General features: G+C 36.3%; 2 protein-coding genes across 2 annotated transcripts; one reads left to right on the top strand and one right to left on the bottom strand.

Annotated features, from left to right (window-relative positions):
* Positions 1 to 2,443: 2,443 nt before the first annotated feature.
* LOC137385632 (uncharacterized) lies at positions 2,444 to 14,348 on the top strand. Its single transcript, XM_068072135.1, has 9 exons — positions 2,444 to 2,570; positions 2,940 to 2,991; positions 5,349 to 5,479; positions 6,866 to 6,968; positions 7,233 to 7,370; positions 7,620 to 7,737; positions 8,262 to 8,495; positions 10,583 to 13,273; positions 13,620 to 14,348. Exons 2-9 carry the CDS (start codon positions 2,962 to 2,964, stop codon positions 14,327 to 14,329), a joined length of 4,155 nt encoding a protein of 1,384 aa, XP_067928236.1. The 5' UTR covers positions 2,444 to 2,570; positions 2,940 to 2,961; the 3' UTR covers positions 14,330 to 14,348.
* A 311-nt stretch (positions 14,349 to 14,659) lies between these two features.
* On the bottom strand, positions 14,660 to 18,076 carry LOC137385633 (26S proteasome non-ATPase regulatory subunit 9-like). The gene is made up of 6 exons (XM_068072137.1): positions 17,984 to 18,076; positions 17,775 to 17,877; positions 17,336 to 17,523; positions 15,991 to 16,092; positions 15,333 to 15,421; positions 14,660 to 14,795 (listed from the first exon to the last, which is right to left on the bottom strand). The coding sequence occupies exons 1-6, from the start codon at positions 18,074 to 18,076 to the stop codon at positions 14,765 to 14,767; spliced, it is 606 nt and encodes a 201-aa protein (XP_067928238.1). The 3' UTR covers positions 14,660 to 14,764.
* Between the last annotated feature and the right edge of the window lie 7,045 nt (positions 18,077 to 25,121).

Below are 25,121 nucleotides of genomic sequence, written 5' to 3'. Positions count from 1 at the left end.
TGATTTGAAAGACTCTTGCTGATTTATTAAGTAAATTATGTCAGTACTATGACTAGAGTTATAAATGACTATCTTAGTCAATACTAGTGACTAGAGTTATACATGACTATCTTAGTCAATACTAGTGACTAGAGTTATACATGACTATCTTAGTCAATACTAGTGACTAGAGTTATACATGACTATCTTAGTCAATACTAGTGACTAGAGTAATACATGACTATCTTAGTCAATACTAGTGATTAGAGTTATACATGACTATCTTAATCAATATTAGTGACTAGAGTTGTACATGACTATCTTAGTCAATACTAGTGACTAGAGTTGTACATGACTATCTTAATTAATAATAGTGACTAGAGTTATACATGACTATCTTAGTCAATGCCAGTGACTAGAGTTATACATGACTATCTTAGTCAATACTAGTGACTAGAGTTATACATTACTATCTTAGTCAATACTAGTGACTAGAGTTAAACATGACTATCTTAGTCAATACTAGAGACTAGAGTTATACATGACTATCTTAGTCAATACTAGTCACCAGAGTTGTACATGACTATCTTAGTCAATGCTAGTGACTAGAGTTATACATGACTATCTTAGTCAATACTAGTGACCAGAGTTGTACATGACTATTTTAGTCAATACTAGTGACTAGAGTTATACATGACTATCTTAGTCAATACTAGTCACCAGAGTTGTACATGACTATCTTAGTCAATGCTAGTGACTAGAGTTATACATGACTATCTTAGTCAATACTAGTGACCAGAGTTATACATGACTATTTTAGTCAATACTAGTGACTAGAGTTATACATGACTATCTTAGTCAATACTAGTGACCAGAGTTGTACATGACTATCTTAGTCAATGCTAGTGACTAGAGTTATACATGACTATTTTAGTCAATACTAGTGACTAGAGTTATACATGACTATCTTAGTCAATACTAGTGACCAGAGTTGTACATGACTATCTTAGTCAATGCTAGTGACTAGAGTTATACATGACTATTTTAGTCAATACTAGTGACTAGAGTTATACATGACTATTTTAGTCAATACTAGTGACTAGAGTTATACATGACTATCTTAGTCAATACTAGTGACCAGAGTTGTACATGACTATCTTAGTCAATGCTAGTGACTAGAGTTATACATGACTATTTTAGTCAATACTAGTGACTAGAGTTATACATGACTATCTTAGTCAATACTAGTGACCAGAGTTGTACATGACTATCTTAGTCAATGCTAGTGACTAGAGTTATACATGACTATTTTAGTCAATACTAGTGACTAGAGTTATACATGACTATCTTAGTCAATACTAGTGACTAGAGTTAAACATGACTATCTTAGTCAATGCTAGTGACTAGAGTTATACATGACTATCTTAGTCAATGCTAGTGACTAGAGTTATACATGACTATTTTAGTCAATACTAGTGACTAGAGTTATACATGACTATTTTAGTCAATACTAGTGACTAGAGTTATACATGACTATCTTAGTCAATACTAGTGACCAGAGTTGTACATGACTATCTTAGTCAATACTAGTGACTAGAGTTGTACATGACTATCTTTGCATAGGATATAAAATAAACTTAACTAAATTCTACAGCATTCTTAAACTGTTTTTTAAAATGCTTCTGAACATTTTATTCGTTTCATCTCGTGATTTCACCCAGCTACTATGCTTTAGTATTTATTATAAAATACAAATATACTGAAGATAAAAGCCTATCTATGACAAGAAAACAAAATTTTAGCAATTGCGCTATCAGAGTATGAGTGAGTTATAGAGGCCTATTATATAGATGGCAGAGTCATACTCTCCCTCAGGTCCTTCCTCACATTACAAATACATTATATATAATTATATATAATTATATTATATTACTATATTGAAAAAAATATTGAAGAATTATAAAGAAGCAATTCATGCAATGATTCTACAGCAAGAGTTACCTCCTCCAGCCAACACTCAGATAAATTAGCAACTGGTGAGTCATTAATACACAGAAACTTCGTGTCAATAGGCAGTACTGTGCAGACATCCCAAGTTGATGTGAACATGTACATGGGGAGAAAACAACCACCATTGAAGAATTGCAGGAGACAACACTATAAGTAAAGAATACAGTAGTCGTGGGTAACAATTACCACTGTGGAATAATGGAAAGACTATCATAGAAGAGAATTGAGAATTCGCGGAAGCATGAGGTCATTTGTTTCAAGACTCAATATGGTAATGAAGGGATGACGGACGAATTTACATCAACCTAGCCAACTTTCCATATTATGATAATTGAAGCTGCTAATGACAAGATAATTAATAACGTATGTGTATAATTGATGCCTATACAAGTATGCCTAATTCAGTCCAATATATATCCTTCATGCAATCTCTGCAAGCAATTCTTTCCGAGCAGTGCTATTGGCTTAAGAGCCCTTGCTATCTCTCACGCAGACACCATAACTCTGGGGCAGCTGACGGTAGAGCTGGTCATTTCGAACGACCAAGGGTTATAAAGAAGGACGACTCTAAAGACATCCAGGTAGAGTTAACAATTCTATTAATCTAACATTTAAAATTGAAATACTGTTAATAATTCCTGGTAGTAAAATATATGAGCCCTTCGCTGTAAGGTAGGAGGATGCTTTATATATATATTCCTTACTGTTACATGTGATCACCAACACTGAACAAACTCTCCTCTTTGAACTATTTTAAGCATGAAGCAAGTTAAAGTGATAGTTATCAAGTGAAAGGCAGCACCGTCAGCTAGCTAAGATCATTCTATTTATACTGTGATAAAAGGCTGGCAGGAGGGAAAGCCTTGAAGATGATAGGAGTAAAGCTCTGTTCAGCCACTCGCTCCTCTTTTAACTTCTTGTACAATGAAAATGGCTTCTTTTAATTTCAGAGACCAGCTGAGAAAGACAAAGATGGAAGGATCGTACTCTTTGGGCGTGAAGGTAGGGTTTTGACATATTTTTTTAACATATATATAGATATTTATGTTTAAACAAGCCTTCATCTTTTGAATAGATTTGTGTATCTACCAGTTTAATTCTCAATTGTTAAGCATTTATACAATGAGGACAAAATGTGATGGCGTCACCAACTGTTCCCTTTCGACTTCTACCGATATATTTGTGCAACTTCTTATGGTTTTCAATTCAGTTCAGGCTATTTGACCGCTACCTAATATACAGACTCGTTAAACAGCTGTAAGATTTACATGCACATCCCATGCTCAAATTTATCACGAGTGATTTTTATATCAACATTTGGAAAGTTTATCCTTGTACTATACCCTCTCTGCTCATTTGCACGCTTGTGATTAGGCTATTCATGCACAAACCAAGCCTGTATTAGTTAAAAACCAAAAATATATATTAAATCTAAAATAATTTAACCATTCAGAAGTTCAAACTGAATATAAATAAGATAAGCACCTGTTGTTGTATGCCATGTGCCAAAGACAGGCATCTAACCTGTTGTTGTATGTCATGTGCCAAAGACAGGCATCTACTCTGATTTTGCGAAATAATGTTGTTTCGAGCTAAAAAAATAATGTCTGTATTTCATATCTGCTTAAGTTTCTATATTACCATGGCTACAACAGGTAATAGTTACGCATACAATTATTCTAATTCTAACCATAAAACAGAAATAATTTGGAGCGTATGAACATACATGTGTTTACTTACTGTAGGTCCATTCATTGCTTAGCAAGGCGTAGGAAATTGCTCTCTGCTGTAAAATGTAGCTGTTAAAATGTGATAATAATGAAAATAATTATAGTAGTACTGGCAATAGTATAATACATAGTCAATAGTATAATACATAGTCAATAGTATAATACATAGTCAATAGTATAATACATAGTTAATAATATAATACATAGTCAATAGTATAATACATAGTCAATAGTATAATACATAGTTAATAGTATAATACATAGTCAATAGTATAATACATAGTCAATAGTATAATACATAGTCAATAGTATAATACATAGTTAATAGTATAATACATAGTCAATAGTATAATACATAGTCAATAGTATAATATATAGTTAATAGTATAATACATAGTCAATAGTATAATACATAGTCAATAGTCTAATATATAGTTAATAGTATAATAAATAGTCAATAGTATAATATATAGTTAATAGTATAATACATAGTCAATAGTATAATACATAGTCAATAGTCTAATATATAGTTAATAGTATAATAAATAATCAATAGTCTAATACATTGTCAATAGTCTAATACATAGTCAATAGTCTAATACAGTCAATAGTATAATACATAGTCAATAGTCTAATACATAGTCAATAGTTTAATACATAGTCAATGCTCTAATACATAGTCAATAGTCTAATACACAGCGGCTTGTGAACAGAGGTCATTATCTATAGCTGTTGCCAAACACAATTGACTAAAAAATGTCAATACATTGGAACACCACAAACACTACTGATCAGTAGATGTCAATATCTATAGGTACCTACTAATACTACTGATATATACAGGTCAATATTTATAGGTACCCACTAATACTTCTAACTCATGCAGGTCAATATCTATAGGTACCCACAAATACTACTTACTCATACAGGTCAATATCTATAGGTACCCACTAATACTACTGACTCATACAGGTCAATATCTATAGGTACCCACTAATACTACTGACTCAAATAAGTCAATATCATCTCTTATAAGTACCCACAAATACTAATAACTCAAACAGGTCAATATCTCTTATCGGTACCTAACATAATTTAATGAACGTAGTTAATTTAATAGTAGACGTAGTCCCAAGTTTACATGTTTTTTATGTTATTATAAGCCGACATAATCTTCAAGGCCTTCTGGCAAAACAAAAAGGCTTCATGCACACCCGCCAGCCTATAAATAACTCTGGTAATCATTCCGTACCGTACACTTTAGTGTTTATATAAAATCATACAATACATTTAAAACAATGGCAATAGATAGATGTCAGCTTGTAATGGCAGAAGTGAAAGTTGGTATCTTTATTAAGCTTCAGTTTTCTCAACCAGAAAGAACATTTACTTGCTTCCCCATACTAGGTGAAAGTATCAGTGGGTGCTGGGTGGGAGTCATCGAATAACTCTGTCAAATGAAACACAAGCCTCTATTAGGTGTCTCTCAATGACCCGCTGAATTATTAGGTGCAAAGGCTATTTATTGTGCCTATGAATCTATGTCTATGCAAACTTTGATCATACATAAAGAAGACCTATATATCAATTAAATAAAAATTACAGAAAAGCCAACTATTTATCTTACAGTTTGTGTCAAAATATGACCCAGGAGCTGAAGCGGAGGCAAGAGAGTGGATTAAGGAGCTAACAGGAACAGAAATAGCAGCGGGCCAAGAGCAGATGTTCAACAGCCTGAAGGATGGCTGTGTGCTTGTCAAGTATGAGTTCTTTAGCTATATTTAAAGAAACTATTAATCTCTGATCTGTTAACCAAACATATGTATCCATCAGTAAGATTCTCCAGCTTCCAAGGCTAAATAAACTACTCATATTTTACAAAAAATAGAAAGGTTCCTCCACACTATATTTCACATTAGTATTAGAAGTAACTCAATGTTATAGGTTAAGGCGACTGCTACTATGCTTTCACTTCATACAATGTAATGTCCTTTATTAGTGAAAATTTAACTCCCCCATTCCCATCCGGGTCTTTAGCAGCCAGGCACCAGCCTGTTTAGACCTCTTTGACCAAAGATCAACAGTCAGAGAGATTCTTAATGAGCCCTTAAGTTGCTGTCAGACTGCTGTGAATCACGGCTGATCCACAACTAACTGGCAGCAGAGTTCACTCTGATCAGAGTTACCCCAACTCTGCCTATATCATGCTCAATACATGCTCAATTATTCAAATACCGATCAGCATGAGATTTTCGAGATGGTAGATCAGTTAAGAACACTGGTATGTTGCTGGTAAGAAAGCTTTATGAAAGGAGGTAAAATCTACTCATGTTAATTAGTCTAAAAATTATTTGCGAGCTATTTATTTCTTGTTAGTCCTTTGCAAAAACAAAATCAAAAGTATTTTTGGACAATAACTCAATAGAATATTTATATCATCAAATGACTTTAACAAATTAAGGAACTTAACTGTTTAACAATTATAATAAGGTTCAACCCTCTGTGATATCAGAACCTGTTCTTCTTAATGCTTGAAGACACTTTCATATTGACAAGTCTGATTCACAGTAATTTGTCTTATATACCAACAAGAGAGCCAACTAGCAAAGTAATAGGTACAGACTTGCCGCTGTACAATCATCTCACAAATTGTTTGTTTGAAAGGTTCTATAGGCAAAACATGTGCAACAGCAAAGCCTCTTTTATTTCCTGAAAAAATATTACTCAATTGTCAGCTAGTATTAAAAAATCAATACAGCTTTTGAAAAACTGTAAACAAAATGATTCATAAAATAAAAAAAATATACTATTTAACAAATTTGACTTTGCTACAACAAGTTACATATTCTGAGCTAAAAAATGCCAAGTTTTAGACCAGGACCACGTGTTAAACTTATCCCTATTGGATGAAGAGGACACATTCTGATTGAAAAAGTTTCGTTTACCAAAAGGAAGCACTTATCCTCAAAGGAGTGATGCCGGTTATTGCTGTGAGACACCACGGGCACCGCATTACATCTTAATGTATTCTATATACAGCAGACGCCTCATTGGCATTCCTAGCAAAACATTATAATGTGTACATCATCTAAAGAAAATATGAATTACACCTGTTCAAGCCTAATAATCGATATCATTGATTACAGACTTGTGCAGGCTGTCTACCAAGGAACAGAGAAGTTACCTCTCGCTGCCCAGCAGTATTCGGAGTTCATCAAGGTCAACAGTTCAGTTGTTCCATTCAAGCAGGTGAATTATCCAACCTCCATAAGGATATAACACACTGGGAATTAAATTTTTCAGCAGACTCAATTATTCTATAGAGCTGTTTAATGGCATCTCTATAACACCAGATGGAAACATACACTGCTTTATAATCTTTTATATTCTGATGTCTATGCACACGCGCAGTCATCAGTTTATCATAAACAACTATTTTATATTATTAATAAATGCTAGAGTTTAGAACAATACTAGCACGGTACTTTGTAAAATTGTCTAACAATGATGCAGATGGAAAATATAGACGTATTTCTGAGAGCTTGTGAATCATATGGCGTGGCACCTACCGGTATCTTCCCTGTCAACAACCTTTATGAGAACAAAAACATGGGCAATGTGATTGACTGCATCATCCAACTTGGCACTGAGGTATGTTAAGTGAGTGAAAGTATTTCCTCCCTTCTTGACAATTTTGGAACTGAAAAGTTTTCAAGTTGTCAATAGCTAGATGGAAAGCTTCCTCGGTTTCTCCTTTTGCTCTTAAACCTGGTTGAAGGTGAATTCGCATGTCTTCATAATATAAGAACTTCCTACGAAGTATCTATATACGAGTCTATGATATCACGAGCGGCGCTATAATTTGTCAATCAATGCTAATTGCTGCTAAATATATCACAGGCTCAAAGGCACGGCTTTCAAGGACCTTCCTGTGGACCTAAGCCCACAACAGCCAAGAAACGAAACTTCAGTTATGAGAAGTTGAAGGCAGGCCAAGGGATCATTGGACTGCAATCAGGTACTCTTCTCTGCTTTATCTCATCCACTCAATCCGTTTATGTTCATTGACGGCGTAGTAACAAGCTAAAGCATAATTTATTACTATTTTCCATTTTATATGCATGTAACTAAAAGTAAATGACATCATACTGCTCTCTGGTCAGTAACTGAAGTACAAGGTTTTGCAAGTTTCCTCATATATACACCTAGGATTTATAGCAATTCATTTAAAGCAGTGAAAAATTCGGATACAATATTTTCAGAAATGAAATATAAAAAAAGTTATTTTTTCAGAAGTGATAGTTTTTTGTAAAGCATACCTAGTATCGATGAACAGTTTAACACGCAAAAAGCAAGATATCTTGTCTATAGTAACTTCTGCTTGTACCTAGAATCAAACTATTTTGGCAAGTGAGAATATTCAATGTCATTGGCATATTTACCCACAATACAACACATAATGTACTATGTCAACTAACATTGAACATATATATAAACATTGTAAGCATCAAATGAAAAGCTGCAACTCTGGCATTGTTGAAGGTTCGAATAAGTTTGCTAGCCAGAAAGGCATGTCTATTGGATCAGTCCGTCATGTTTCGGATATAAAGGCAGACAAGATGACTCGTGAAGGACAGGGGATACTCAACTTACAAACCGGCACCAATCAGTTTGCATCCCAGAAGGGAATGAGTATGGGAGCTGTAAGACACGTTTCCGACATTAGGGCTGGTGCCATTGCACCCGAAAGCCATGGACTAGTCAATCTTCAAGCTGGTAAGAAACCTTCCCTTGAGTGTGCTATGTTCCTCAGTCTGTACATTCTAACAACCATACTTTCCTATGCTGTTACAGTTGATGTAAGAATTCTCACCTTAAATAGCGCATGAGTTTTATTAGACAGATATTTGCAAGGTTTTGCGTATATTCAATCTGTTGAGTGCTAGAAATACTAACAAGAACTTATGACAGAGTATGAATTTATTTAACAGATACTTATCATGCAGTGCAAACAATTGCTTGATTTCCTTTGCGTGAAGTTGTAGACAGTGCGTAGTAAGGCAACTCCTGAGTGTGTTTGTTGTGAGCCGGTAGCTGCTAGATGAAGCAATTCTTTCCCCAGCGTTCCTTTTTGCGGCCATCCTCAATCATCGATGCTTGCTTTTCAGGCACTAACAAGTTTGCTTCTCAGAAAGGTATGAGCATGGGTGCAGTGCGGCATGTGTCAGATATCAAGGCTGATGATATGGTCCCTGACTCGCAGGGCGTCATCAATCTGCAGGCAGGTACCAACCGCTTTGCCTCGCAGAAGGGCATGAGCATGGGTGCAGTACGTCACATCTCTGATATAAGTGTTGATCCAATGTGCAGGGGAGGGCATGCGGTGATAAATCTTCAAGCGGGCACTAATCGCTATGCTTCCCAAAAGGGAATGAACATGGGAGGAACGAGGCACATAACTGATATTCCAACAGGCAGACCTAGTCTCGAGAGTGAGGCTGTTATTCGCCTGCAGGCCGGGACTAACCAATACGCCAATCAGCGTGGAGTGAGCTTTGGCAAACCTCGTGGAATTAATGACCTTAATGTAAAACCACACTCATCCGATTATGACATGAACAACCTGCATAGAAGATATTATGATTTTAACTATATACCTAGTAACTATTCGATGTCAGCATATCAAGATGATAACGATGGCTGGTTGTAGGTAGATATAGTATTACTAGGAATAGCAGCAGTAGCAAAATTTAGAAGATGCCAAATAGACAGGGACGAATGATAAGATCCAAACATATCTTTATATACATATGGCTGGCTACAGACTAAAACAATAATTCTTTCTGTTTTTACAAACCAATTCGTATACAAGCACGATTAATATGCCAGTTTACAAAAGCAGCTGATGTTGGGTCTAATAGCCTAGCACACAATCAGCTAATATTCTGAACAAAGTTTACATACTACCCTGCAGTCTATTTGCATGTAATAGCTGCTGCGCATACTTATTAGCAGGCAAGGCTAAACTTGTTAAGGATGGGCGAGTCATGCATCCTTCCACCCAATTATGTTCACGTATTCTGTAATACAATTGCATAATATATTTACATTTGTACATACTTAAGAACAAAGGGCACGCGCCACCCTTCTGGCTGCAAGGTTCTAAAACGGTGGTCTTAGAGGTAAGTTGTGGCGAAAATAACACCCACCTTACCCGCTGTATAATAAAGAGAGAGCCTTCGGCAAATCACCTTGTTTAACATTGCCACCTCCTATCCCTGTCACGCATGCACCTTTCTTTCGAATAAGACTACTAATGATCAAAAGTTTTAAACTCTAAATATGAAAAGACAACTTCTAGGAAGAAAACTTGAGAGAAACATGTGCAATTGAAGCCACAACATAACAAGAAGCTTGTACTAATAAGACACATTACCACCTCCTAAATGGAACCTTTTGTCAAACTTCCCAACTCCTATCTACCTTTATGTACTACTGATATGGTGAGACTCATGTCCTATGCTTAAGGATCATACACAAGGCACCAAGTCTATGGTATTTGCATCTGCCCCGACTGCAACACCGCCTAATTGGTTTCTTTCCCGCAACACATCCGTGTACATTCAGGCTTTACACTGCTTGTGGCATTCTTGAACATATGTTATAGCTCTATGTACATGTAATTGGCTAATTATTCGTACAATTCCTGGTGTATGATCAATTTACAGGCACAGAAAGATGGTAAAAACTATTCTTATCAGATTATTATAAAATGAGCAGAAAAACTAACGTGTAGTTGTAACCTAGTGCAGACTGAAACATTATTTATCATAAAAGAAACACATTGACTTATGTTTTGATAGGTACGAACCAATATGCCAGTCAAAAAGGAATGTCACTTGGAGCCGTGAGACATGCCTCAGACATTAAAGCTGACCAGATGTCACAGAAAGGTCAAGGTATGCTGACACAACAGACGGGAACAAATCAGTTTGCATCCCAAAAAGGAATGAGCATGGGAGGAGTAAGACACGCGTCAGATATAAAAGCTGATGACATGTCACAAGAGGGTCAAGGAATTCTGAGCTTACAAACCGGCACAAACCAGTATGCGTCACAAAAGGGAATGTCCATCGGAGCAGTTCGTCATGTTTCTGATATAAAAACCTGCAGCATGTCCCAAGAAGGGCAAGGGATGTTAACCCAACAAACTGGTACTAACCAGTTTGCCAGCCAGAAGGGCATGTCATTAGGGTCAGTTAGGCATGCATCCGACCTCAAAGCAGATCAAATGACTCAGGAAGGTCAAGGATTTCTCAACCAGCAAACAGGAAGTTATAATTTCGCAACCCAAAAAGGAATGAGTCTTGGATCCTTGAGACATCCTTCTGATATAAAGACAAATGATATGGCTCAAGAAACACAAGGTTTTCTAAATCTGCATTCAGCAACAAACCAGTTTGCAAGTCAAAAGGGCATGTCAATGGGTTCAGTAAGACACATTTCGGATATTAAAGCAGAAAAGATGACACAGAAAGCACAAGGAATGTTGAACCTGCAGACAGGAACCAACCAGTTTGCTTCCCAAAAAGGTATGAGCATGGGAGGGGTGAGACACGCATCAGATATTAGAGCAGATGATATGTCACAAGCAGGTCAGGGAATGCTCACTCAGCAAACAGGAACCAACCAATTCGCAAGTCAAAAAGGAATGTGCCTTGGAGGAGTGAGACATGCATCAGATATTAGAGCAGATGACATGTCACAAGCAGGTCAGGGAATGCTTACTCAGCAAACAGGAACCAACCAATTTGCAAGTCAAAAAGGAATGTCCCTTGGAGGAGTGAGACATGTCTCAGACATAAAAGCAGATGATATGACACAAGAAGCACAAGGAATACTAAGCTTACAAACTGGTACAAACCAATTCGCAAGTCAAAAAGGAATGTCTCTTGGTGCAGTCAGACATATAGCTGACATCAGAACAGATAAAATGACGCAAGAAGGCCAAGGTATACTTAACCAACAAACTGGTAGCAATCAGTTTGCATCACAGAAGGGAATGAGTCTAGGTGCTGTCAGACATGCATCAGATATTAAAAGTGGTGACATTTCCCAAGAAGGCCAAGGAATTATTGGCCAACAAGCTGGATCCAATCTTTATGCTAGCCAGAAAGGGATGTCCATTGGCTCTGTCAGGCATGCATCAGACCTTAAAGCTGAGAACATGACCCAAGCAGCACAAGGTATGTTAACTCAACAGACTGGAACAAATCAATTTGCTTCTCAGAAAGGAATGAGTATAGGATCAGTAAGACATGTCTCAGACATTAAAACTGAAGACATGTCACAGGCTGGACAAGGAGTTCTCAGCTTACAGACTGGAACCAACCAATACGCCAGCCAAAAGGGAATGTCTATGGGAGCAGTCCGACACGTGGCAGACATACAGACAGAAAAACAAAATCAGAAAGCTCAAGGAATGTTAAATTTACAAACAGGAACAAATCAATTTGCATCTCAGAAGGGTATGAGCCTAGGATCTGTCAGACACGTGGCTGACATTAAGGCTGACAAAATGTCACAAGCAACTCAAGGATTGCTTAGCCAGCAAGCAGGAAGCAACCAGTTCGCAACTCAAAAAGGCATGTCTATGGGCTCAGTAAGACATGTGTCTGATATCAAGGCAGATCAGATGAGCCAGGAAGCACAAGGGATGTTGAGCCTTCAAACCGGAACCAACCAATTTGCTTCACAGAAGGGTATGAGTATTGGATCAGTGAGACACGCATCAGATATAAAATCGGATGACCTTTCCCAAGAGGGACAAGGTATTCTCAGTCTGCAAACTGGTACCAATAAGTTTGCAACTCAAAAGGGAATGTCAATGGGATCGATGAGACATCCATCCGATATTAAAGTTAATAACATGAGCCAAGAAGGCCAAGGAATTCTGAACCAACAAGCCGGATCAAACCAATATGCCAGCCAAAAGGGAATGTCATTAGGGTCGGTCAGACATGCCTCCGATCTTAAATCTGAGAAGATGAGTCAAGATGCGCAAGGCATGCTAAATTTTCAAACTGGCAGCAACAAATTTGCTTCCCAGAAGGGAATGAGTATTGGATCTGTTAGACATGTGTCTGATATCAAGACTGAGGGAATGACTCAAGAAGGGCAAGGTATTCTTGGTTTACAAACAGGCACAAACCAGTTTGCTACACAAAAAGGAATGTCAATGGGTGCTGTGCGCCACATCGCAGATATTAAATCTGACAAAATGACACAAGAGGCACAAGGAATGTTGAGTCTTCAAACTGGAACCAACCAATTTGCTTCTCAGAAGGGCATGAGCATGGGAGGTGTAAGACATGTGTCGGATATTAAAGCGGATGAAATGTCAAAAGAAAGTCAAGGCATGCTCAACCCACAAACTGGTACCAACCAGTTCGCCTCACAGAAAGGAATGTCTATTGGCAAAAGCCGACACGCTGCTGACATCAAAAGTGATGGAATGTGTCAAGAAAGCCAGGGTACTATCACCAAACAAGCAGGTTAGTGCGAATTCTTCAAAAGTAAAAACTGGTGTAATTCGTTATTGAAGATAAATGCTTTAACATAATGCAATATAAGAACAAAAGAGATTATGTTATTCCAGCAATCATATTTCACATTTTATGAGCTACTTTACAATCAACTCATTGATGAATGTTAGAGTGAAAAACTAACCTGCAGTCAATTTTTAAAGCCGGTCACACCTCTGACCACAATTCTGTGTGTATGTAAAACGAATGACACTAGTAGTACTTGTAGGTATGCTTAGAATACTTAAATTCAGCACAAAAGTGTTATTCCATAATCAGGAAAAGTATGTGTACATCATTATGTATGTCATTACAGGAACCAATGAATTTGCTTCCCAGAAAGGAATGTCAATCGGTGCCATCAGGCATGTGGCTGACATCAGTGGAGGCAAGATCTGTCAAGAGAGTCAAGGGCTTTTGAACCAGCAACTCGGAACAGGGCAGTTTGCTACTCAGAAGGGTATGGCCATGGGCAAAACCAGACATGTTGGAGATATTGATGGCGGTCAGGTGTCTCAGCTGAGCCAGGGCTTTGTCGGACTGCAAGCGGGCACAAACAAATTCGCAACACAAAAGGGAATGAGTTTTGGTAAAGGACGAGGTATCAGCGATGCGCGGATTACACAAGTTTATGATGGTTATGAGCATGAAAATGGCTTCGCCGATGAAGAGAATATGATAGGAGAGCAAAATGGATATTGTGCTGAAGAGCCTGCCTTACCTATCGAAAATGGATTTGAGCCTGAGGAACTAGGTACTTATGAATCGGGAAATGAAGAACCAAACACGAACGAACCTGAATATGGAGAACCAAACACGAACGAACCTGAATATGGAGAACCAAACACGAACGAACCTGAATATGAAGAAACGAACACATACGACCCCGAGGAACGGAATATGTACAACTCAGGGGAAGAAAACAATGATACCTATGACCAAGATGAAAATGCTGGCAATGAATCAGAATTTGGTTTTCCTGGTGCAGACAACACATTTGATTCAGCAATAGAGTGTGAAAACTAAGGTAGCTGTTAATAGATGTACTTCATAAACAATTTTCCTGGTAATAGTAATAGTAAAGCATTTATAAATAACAACATCGCGCATACATGAGCTGCTGAAGCAAATCATGATGCAACATCCAACCCCGTGTTTTTCTACAATTAGTCTATCTGACATATTAGGAAAGAGCTAAAGGCATGACTTGAGTTAATCTATTTGTTGATTATACATTATTGATTAGTAGATGTAAATGATTTTAACTCACGTAGCTAGTTATAATTGCTTTGCAAGATTTCAATCACGTTTCAACCCCTTTAAACTGCCAAGCTGTATTTATCTCTAATTATTTGTGAAGGAGTTTAATTATATTTTCATCTCCTATATACCGGTTAGTGTCATAATGAATGAATAAATATATGCAAAAAATCTTAAACAGTTGGGATTGTCTCTCTTCCTTTATGGTTTCTTATACTCCACCACATTGCACCTACAATGAGCCAAGGAAGAATAACTCTGTGAACCAAAAGTTTGTAATATTCTATAGATAATTTCGCACAAGTCTGAAAGCAATTTATTAACTAAGTCATTGATAAATGGAATTTCATTACTGGAAACAAACCACACCCTATACTACCATATCTACCAATTTCATGGTGAAAAATGCTGGAGACACTATTGTATTATTATGTATCCAAATGTATTATGTATCATGTATTATTATATATCCAAATGTATGTTAAAAAATTCACCAAACTGGTATAATGCTTAAATTTGTAATGCTGTCATACGATTTGTCACGTTCAAATAGCTAGAAAAAACTAGTATTTCTTTAAAAGATTGTTCTATTACTCTGCTGCGAACTATTTCAATAAAAAAAATTCTACACATTTGCAGAATCAGAAAAATTGTGAGCGTGATTGGTATGTAAGGCAATGTAATATTACATCTGTTGCCAGTCTAATGACACGCCACCAGCTCCACCTTAAACTCTAAATCAGGTAAAATGTGCATGTTGTGGACATACCCTAAAAGTCCTCTACCAGACCACACACGTGGAGTCAGCTCTAGTCTGTAATCTTGACCTTCACGTTCGATCAGTAGCTTCACAACCTTCTGTAATAAAGAGACGAATGAATATCTACACATGGTATTGTATACAACAACTACTCATAGACAACTACCTATGACTCCACTATTGTATACAACAACTACTCATAGACTACTATCTATGACTCCACTGTTGTATACAACAACTACTCATAGACTACTACCTATGACTCCACTGTTGTATACAACAACTACTTATAGACTACTATCTATGACTCCACTGTTGTATACAACAACTACAGTACTCATAGACTACTAGCTACGACTCCACTATTGTATACAACAACTGCTCATAGACTACTATCTATGACTCCACTATTGTATACAACAACTACTCATAGACTACTATCTACGACTCCACTATTGTATATAACAACTACTCATAGACTACTAGCTATGACTCCACTATTGTATATAACTACTCATAGACTACTAGCTGTGACTCCACTATTTTATATAACGACTACTCATAGACTACTAGCTATCTCATATTATTTTATATAATATGAGATAGCTAGTAGTCTATGATTGATGTCTACATCAATCATAGACTACATTGATTATTTTATACTCACATCCTTACTATGTTGAACAACAAGTGCAATATCTTGCAAGTTCTTGAAGTTGCTGCTGTTCACACTTCCAAACTCTTTAATCAAATCTCCTGTTTGCAAACCCTGTACAAAAACATTTTTCATCTAACAGCTGAAGACAGTTACAAGCATGCAAAGAAGTTGTCTCCACAACCAATGAAAGAATGCTAACTTCTAAAATGCGATACTCCATAAGACAGGCTTCTTACAAATATTTGTCAACCCAAAAATAATTTAATAGATGAAATCAAAATTTTTAAAGGTTGACTTGCAACAAAATTCACATTACAGTTATTTGGTATCAAAAGATTCACCATGTCTTACTCTGCTGTGTTGTAGGTACAAAATATGTGGAAATGTGATTACAAGCTCTTAAAAGCTCAAAAACGAACAGTTAATCGCCGCCATCATGAAACCGCCATAGATTGAAATCGGTTTATTTCTCTGATGTAGTCATTACACTTGGTTATTGTTTTGTCACGTGATGTTCTCACGTAAATTGAAAGGCCAATAAAAGGTTCAATATAAAACTTCTCGTAGCACTAGTTTATGACAAACACTTGGGGTTTTACCGGAGAGCTCTTACCAAATATAGACGCTTGCTAGTTTAAGGTCTTGTTTCGGCTTGGTCTAATCGTCTAGTCGTAATCTGATTATATGACCCATACTTCTTGCCAAACAGTGCGAATAATTTCTGCTGCATTTTTCGACTATCACAACAGGCGACCGACAGGTTCGTCATGTTTATCAGAGGATAATATGCACTCCTTCGAGCTAAGGTTAAAAAATTAAACAAATTTTTACGATAGATTTTGAGATATCTGTGCTCAAAATTACAGCATTACAATGATGATGAAATAGATGCATAAGAACAATAGACATGGTTTTATTGCATGCGTAAAGTATATTTGTGAAAATATTTCGATGAATGAGGTTGCCTGAAAGTGTAAACAGAAGCCATCTTGTTCAACTACGTCCCATTTGAGCCGTTTTAGAAAGAGATTCTAATCTACGGCGGTCTCGCGTGGCTGCAATTAACTGTTTGTTTTTTAGCTTTTAAGAGTTTGTAATCACATTTCCACATATTTGGCACCTACAATACAGCAGAGTAAGACATGGTGAATCTTTTCATATCAAATAACTGTAATGTGAATTTTGTTGCAAGTCAACCTTTAAGTTTGTCTTTATCGAGCAGTGTTAGAGACAAATGTTTAAGTCAAAGGCGATAGCTCTGATTTGACAATGATCCAACATGACGACCTGTGTAAAAGAACTAATGTGTTACTATATTAGGTTATTGCATCAAGGAAATAAAATTGCAACTAACCGCATGGGCTGCTGGACTCGCTGTCATAACCTGATTGACTGTGAGAAAAGGTTGAGGTTTGACGGTTTGACCACTCGTGCAAGTTGATACTCCACTAGAGACAGTCTGAGTCTTCCTGGCGCAGTCGTGTATCTGATAGAGCTTCGCTTCAAGATCTTTCATGACTCCTTTATGATCATTCTGAAGGCCTGTATAATGGATACTTGCTACTGCAGCGCATACACAGATTTGGGATGCACACGAAAGATAAAAGTAAAACTGGCTGTCAATATTTGCGTTCAGTCAATACCAAACTGTCACAGATAAAATTTGCCAAGAATTTAGATTCATGTTATCCACAACTTTGGATGGTTCACTCAAGATTCATGCGCTAGCTTCTAATATTTGAAGTTCAAAGGAGTTTGAATGTAAAAAGTATATTCAAAACCAGACAACTCACAGATAATCTGATGCCGAGAATGCCTCACAGAGTATACATCAATGTCTGATCTGGGGTAACCATCACCGTCCACCAAAGGCTCGTCCATACCAACATTTCCATTCTGTAAAACTGACATAATACAGCGCAGAAGTATACAACTCCCGTTTACATATCGAGTAAGAACATAACAAACAACTCATAGTAGCAGAAAATGAAGAGCCACGTACGCAGTTGAGTATCTCAGTTAGATTAGCTATCTTCTCTTCAATTGTATCTTTTTGCTTGCACAAATCTTCGTATTCACTTTGGAGCTCTTCCATGTCTACAGGTAACATGTCTAGTGTAACAAACTGACATAGCAATAGATTAATTGAAGAACTCTATGATTGTTATTTACAAATTACAATGAATGTTCAGTGTTGCATCAAAATGGTTGTAGAAGCATGTTACAAAAAACACCATCTAAATCTGAAAACAGACAGGCATATGGCCTTACTGAGTCGGGTCTCAGCATGATATCATACAAATCCGTTTGACTCAAAATTGTCTCCATGATACGTGTAGATTAGACTTTACACAACTATTTTGAACTCAACTAAAAGCAACAAGTCATGATGTGATAAGATTTAGCTGTCAGTACAGCTCTGATAGTTGTTCAGCATGAAAAATGTTTGTGATCCAACAGTTAACAAATATAAATTAGGTGAAAGGAATACAGAAATATGACACACTGTAATAAAAGCGCTATAACATTATGATATTCAACAGGAAACAAAATATAAAAAACATGGCATGCTATAATGAATCAACTATGAAAATACTTTGATTGCATAATAAAGGACCATTTTCCAAGAGAAGAGAAGCTAATATATAAGCCATCGCATGCTGGAATACAGGAAATGCAGAAAAAGGGTTTTATTTTTATGAATCAATGCCTTAATGGTGAAATATCTTTCTCAATTGCAACACGACTAAGATGAAGTGGAGCGCATAGCATATGATAAATACAATAGCATACTAACAAATGTCCAAACAACATCTATACAAGGTTTTAGGAGCAGAACAAAGAAATACAATATTAGCTTTTAAGGTTCGGCAATATATTTATAATCCTTCCTATCTAAATGTCTTGATAGTAGTGGTATGTTAGACATCCGAGAAGACGAATCCAATTAAATGCTTTAATTGGTTCAATCAGTTGCTATGTGGCAATGGGGGTGATTTGCAGACAGAAAAAAGCTAGCTAGACATTTGGATACAGTTCCACAAATGAAAGGGTATTTCATGACCCTACAGAGAGATCTTTGCACGCTATGCATACCACTTGGGGAAGGTATGCATACCACGTGAAGGAGTTGTCCCACTCCTGTGGTAGGCGTAGATAACATGATGTCTAATAGATCACTACAACTGTAACCTCGCTAGCTTATCTACTTGTAGGAAGAGTCATGAGCTCTCAGAGCAGCTTGTGATTGGCAAGGCTGATAAATTAGATTGTCCAAAGCAGTGTAGACTGTTGTGTCTATAGAAACTTTGACAAAAATTTATATGCAAAGCTTGCCCGTATTTGCTTAATCTGCAGAATGGACATTGAACTCAATTCCGTGCAATATCGAAATGAGGGTAGTTTGAATGAAGTCTGCATATACTTTGCTAGCTTTATCTTACATGTAGATAGGCAAAAGAAAAGAGATGTACCAATAAATAGACTTCACAAAAACGGTACATTAATCTTTGCTATAATAGGAGCCATGTCCGTTCATTCGGAGGAATAGGAAAAAATTTCCTTCAATCGAACCCAGGGCGTCAGACTCATAGGCAATCCTACTACAACATCACTCTCAGTTCCCTTACTGTCTTTGTGTATTAACTCTATATTTGCGAGCAGCGTAGTTTGACTAGGCAAAGCGTTTCCGTATGGTCAAGAGCCGCATGATGCATCTTTATTAGGATTTATACAAATTGTTTCTGATTAGTGAGTAGTTCATATATTATCCTATCATATCTTATCTTATCTGTACATAAATGAAAGAAAACAATTATCTGCATGTGTTGAGCCAATAAAAATATGTTAACAACCCATCCTGAGTGTAGTTTTGTTTTGCGATAAAACTTGCATTTTTATCACATTTATTGTTAACAATGTCCAGTCGTGTTAGACGCCTTACAGCTCTGAATTTCGACAAATTTTAAATCTATGGACTTTGGGTGATTTTTATTAAACGTTAATTATTATTACTACTATTATTATTATTGTTTGATACTACTGAGAGTAAGTATTGATATTTTATCAGTAATAATGATGCCATCAACTGTGATAATATTGATAAACAATCCGACTAAGACATTTCAAAAATGCCCAAAAAGTTTTTGTTCCTATTTTACAAAGGATTTGTGGTATTTTTCATTGCATCAGCTGATGTAAAATTTTATGATGATTGATTTCGTATCAAAATATTTTTATAGACCGGGTGGTTCAAAAGTTATGAAGATTTATACACCCCCATGTGAAATATTAGGTTTTATCAAATATGTAATTCTGTTTCGGTAAAGAAATTAATTTGGTAGCGAAAGAGTTGATTATGCGCATACTGATTACTCTTGACGATCTCTCACGGTGAACGAGACTGCCGAGTGTACTAGTATATTATAGTAGTTGGCAGCCTTTATGGGCACTATACATGTTTTGATCTTATGGCAAATTTATGGCAGAGAACTGCTTGTAATTCAGCTGATTGGAGATCTACTATCATACGTAAACCACAATCATAGACAGTCTTAGTTGCCTCGAGTGACTACAAGAGAGAGAGATTACAAACATTTAGCATAGCTAATTAGCAATTATGTACTGATGGCATGAGGTGAAGCGGGCAGGTAGTGTGTGCTCAGGTATCTGTTCATTTAAACTCACATAAAGTGTATAGGTATTTTTTAGCCCTCGTAAACTGTATGCAAGGCACTGCCCCGTTTTGACTTAGCATATTAGTTATGTACATTTTGTTTGTTTTTCAAGAATATATAAAACTCTATTAACTCAACAGCTAATAGAATAGTCTAAAATCTGGGAAGTTTGTAAGACATATGGAAGTGTGCTTGCGTTGCTGATCTCTTCCAGGGTCATTTAGAATTATTGCCTACTCACCAGCAGTAGAGCTTATGTACAGACAGAGAATGGCTGTGTCTTATATTTGGTTACCAGTCAGCATTAATATGTGACCACAACAGAAGGTTCTCCTCTACTCTGTTTTAAGCTCTACTGTTTAGCAAATGGTGATGGGAAATAGACCCTTCTTCTAAGGTGCATGCTTCCTCAAGAGCAAGCAACCCCAAGAAGTAATGCTTTCCTATACTGCGAAAGCAGAAGCACTCCAGATAGATCTCTACGAGGAGTGAAAAAACCCTAGAGCAACCTCATTCAGAAGGGAGGGCTAAGGCAATATGGACATCTAATGAGACTACAATAAAGATCCCAATCAGATTTGCCCTGAAAGAATAATACAGATTATTAAATATGTCTAGAGGAGCCTGGAAGTTTGCATGACAGAAAATTACCAGCAATTGATCAAAATCTGGCTTTAACAGACAAATAACTGAAGACCCAATTGGAACAGAAAGAGGTGTCAAGAGAGCATCATATGGAGAGTTGGTAGCTGAAAGGCATGAGGTTAAACGCACAATCTAGTAGAAAAAAGCACGATGTGAATCACTACAGTTTGTAGCATCTGCGATACAATAGCTTACAACAGCTCGATGAAACTAAGAATATAGCGATATTTTACCATATATAATAATATATATGGTACCTATACTATGGTATTATTATACCACAATATAATAATAATACCATAATATAGGTACCATCTACTCCAATACAAACTTTGGGCATATGTGCATATTCCAGAGCAGATCTATTCTACACGTTTTGAGACGACACATACAATACACACATAGACTTTCAAATGCACTTACAATTTTTTAAACATTAGGCAATCAAGCTAAAGGCGGACTAAACAAAAGTCACACAAGCAGGCCTCAATATCTAGCTATTCCAATAACTCATTTTACTTTCCTTAGCATTCAAAGTAAGAAGCCTGAAAAGGGATCATATAGTAGGCCTACAACATGTTAAGTCAACTACAGAAATCATACAAATCACTGGGATCAATGATATACAGCCCCCATGGGGGGCTGTATATCATTGCTGGGATCTTTTCAGAGTTTTCTTTCGATTGTGAAAAACTAAAAAGGTTTTAGTTAAGAGAATGAATTACGACATTTATCTATATTTTAAATGGTACAAGTATACCGAATACCAGTTTATAAATATATTTACGATCATCTATTCCATTAACAATAATTGAAGCTATATGTTTGACTTTCACTGTTTAGCTTGTTTCAATTTCTGGCGAAACAAAATATGGTATGGTTATAACAACTATAATTTTCTAAAAATAATTTTTGTATTTTTCCGTATTTCTATTTAGGTGATTATTATCTTTGTGAGGTATGTGTGCTTTATATCACAATGACATCACCGGATAACCATAAACCAACACGACATTGCAAAGCCATTCTTGCGGAGAAATGTAATTGTTTGAAAACTTGTGGTAATTCCCAACGTAAATTTTTTCGATCTACGTCCAGATGCACCGCGATTTTCTTAGACGTACTTTACTGGTCATAGCCTGTAATTTTTTGACATTCGTATTATGCACAATAGTTTACGTTGGAAATTGAAAAGGTTGATAATATTCAAGGCTATTTAACGGAATTATGGACGGTTGGGCGACAGTCAATAGGGCGACAGACACTTAGGCGACACTTTCGGTTCGAAAGGCGACAACTTCAGACGGAAGGGCGACACAGCGGACAAACAGGCGACAATTCTGGACATTGAGGCGACAATTCTGAGGGCAGGATTAATTCAAAATATTAAGTCCTGCTATGGCCTGTTATGTTGTTGTGAATTAGTAGTGAACACTAACAAGACACCAACTTTATTGATGCCTAGATCGGAAATATTGCATTAGCATACTTTGTACGCATTGCTCCACCTTATTTCCTTGGCATCTATTACCTGCTTATATCCTCATTAATCTGATTACATTATTCTTTTACACACAGTAGAGTTTCATATTGTATTAATGAATGTACCAAATATTTATTTAATTGAGATAGTTGTTATTTTAAAAAACTGCTGAGATTAATCTGTCTTTAATCGCCCAACTATTCTTCTGTTCATCCTTTTCCACAAATTTAACTTTAGAGTCTGTCAAGACGCTCAGAAGTCATTTAGCCAGACACTATTTTCGTTTTCACTTCCTTCCTTGAATGCTTGGAAAAACTGGCAAGTTGCTTATCAGTGTGGCAAGAGTCGGAGATTCCTTACCACCTAATTTATGACATCATAGAGGTACCAACTTTTTCAACCCCTTTGAAGCGATGCATTCTTGAGTCACTAGCATACCGCTGTTGATGAGTCATTATACTACCTTTGGCTCATGTATCATGTATTAGGACCCTCAGTAGTAGCTTTCAAATTAATGTATATTCTTGTTCTAATTGCAATATAAAAATAAATACATATGAGTTTAGCTTTATACATTTTAATAAATTTGCTTTTTGGTATATTTATACAAATAGTAAAGCTGATTTTTATCATATATAACTTCAAAAATACGTATATCAAGTTTGCAGCATTTTTTTTACAATGACTTTATACTGATTAATACTATGTAGATAAACCCATCTAGCGATAGAACTTCTCTTTCCTATCTAGAATGACGAGATCAAATTCACGGTTATAAATTGGCAACTGAATATTACTTTCTACTAATTCTAAAACTTACATGAAGAGATAATTTGAATTACAGGAGTATAATTGTACACAGTTACTCGCAGGTGCTCGAATGCACTTGCACTTCCAATCATACACAAAAATAATTGCAGGAAATTCTCTACACCACTATTTAATAAAGTTGTTATTAAAGTTCAAGCCAATGGCTGTCTATGTAATATCTTCCCATCTTTTCTGAAATCTGTCCTTTGTTAAAATAGTCGCATATAAAAAAGATTCATAGTGCGTGTTAAAATGCAAAATATAGTATATGATGTGGTACATGGCAGCATTAACCTGCAACTGAGTATATATCACAAAGGTCTTTGAGGTGTTGATCACTCCTCATTGTCTCAAACTACAGGTTGTGTATGCCATCGGGATCTGTGACAAGGGTAATTCAGTCAAATATCTCAAGTGACTCTAGGGTAACATGGCATCAGGACCAGTTGATTTCTATGTTTTGGAATGGATCATTTCTCCATAAGCTTTCTGTGATGCTGTTTAGTCTTCTTGCAACAAGCTGCAGAAGTTAGTAAAATATGGATATATCTTAGGCACCTGTCAGAAAAAGCCTTCACTCTTCATACTCAAATAAAATCTCAACAAACATAGATCAGTGTGAACCGCAATTTAGTCTATTGAGTCTGCATTATAATGACATTGAATTATTTTCATAATTGTAAAGAAACAAGGATAAGGAAATCATTATTTCCACAAGTAAATGAGAAACTACAATAATAGGGAATTGTCTTTTCATCTCACACAAAGAGCAAACTCTTCTCCCAGCTACTGTGAATTTTGACAATCGAAACCATAAAACTATTTCTTCTCGAGGTAAGATAACTCTAAGGTTTCAACAATCAGAGAAGGGATAACTCTAAAGTTTCAATAATTAGAGACAAGATTGTCGACAATTCAGCCGAGAACGTGACTTTTCGAACAGTTTTGAACAAACATGCTGATACAAAAACAAGTTTTGGTGTTTTAATTGAATAAGCTAGATGCATTTTTAAAAAAAACTTTAATATTTTGTTAATTGTCTGGGCTAGCATAATCAGAGAAATCCCAATCCCACCAATGGCGTTTAAAAATACATGTTGCAATTTCGATTTATATAAAAGTCTGCAAAAAAACAATAACACTTTCAAGGCTACGTTTCAAAAATATACGTAAGCATAGCACACAACGACAGCATCTCATAGTTTGTCAGTACATTATTACCTTGCCTTCAACCAAACAGCAAACCAATTTGTCGCCTTTGAGTCTAGAATTGTCGCCGGTTTGTCTGCCGTGTCGCCTTTCCGTCTAAAGTTGTCACCTTTCAAACCAAAAGTGTCGCCTAAGTGTCTGTCGCCCTAGTGACTGTCGCCCAAAAGTCCAGTTACCATTTAACGAGCCCTTCTGGAACTTTTATTTTTACCCGCGTGAAAATTGTCCAGTACGATGAGTTAGGCATATACTAGTTTTTATTATTGGCATTAGAGAATTATTTAGATAATTATGTGAAAATTTTGTTGAACCGTGTT

Source organism: Watersipora subatra, chromosome 1 (assembly GCF_963576615.1).
Source record: "Watersipora subatra chromosome 1, tzWatSuba1.1, whole genome shotgun sequence".
Lineage (NCBI taxonomy): Eukaryota > Metazoa > Bryozoa > Gymnolaemata > Cheilostomatida > Watersiporidae > Watersipora > Watersipora subatra.
Note: the sequence above shows the minus strand (reverse complement) of the source record. Positions and strands in the feature narration are given on the sequence as shown.

Coding starts and splice junctions, on each gene's coding strand:
- LOC137385632 (XM_068072135.1), top strand. CDS start 2,962: ATGGAAGGATCGTACTCTTTGGGCGTGAAG. Junction 6,969..7,232: donor CAGTTGTTCCATTCAAGCAG/GTGAATTATCCA, acceptor ACAATGATGCAG/ATGGAAAATATAGACGTATT. Junction 7,738..8,261: donor GATCATTGGACTGCAATCAG/GTACTCTTCTCT, acceptor GCATTGTTGAAG/GTTCGAATAAGTTTGCTAGC.
- LOC137385633 (XM_068072137.1), bottom strand. CDS start 18,076: ATGGAAGAGCTCCAAAGTGAATACGAAGATTTGTGCAAGCAAAAAGAT. Junction 17,524..17,774: donor TTCTCGGCATCAGATTATCT/GTGAGTTGTCTG, acceptor TCCATTATACAG/GCCTTCAGAATGATCATAAA. Junction 16,093..17,335: donor CGAGTCCAGCAGCCCATGCG/GTTAGTTGCAAT, acceptor GTTTTTGTACAG/GGTTTGCAAACAGGAGATTT.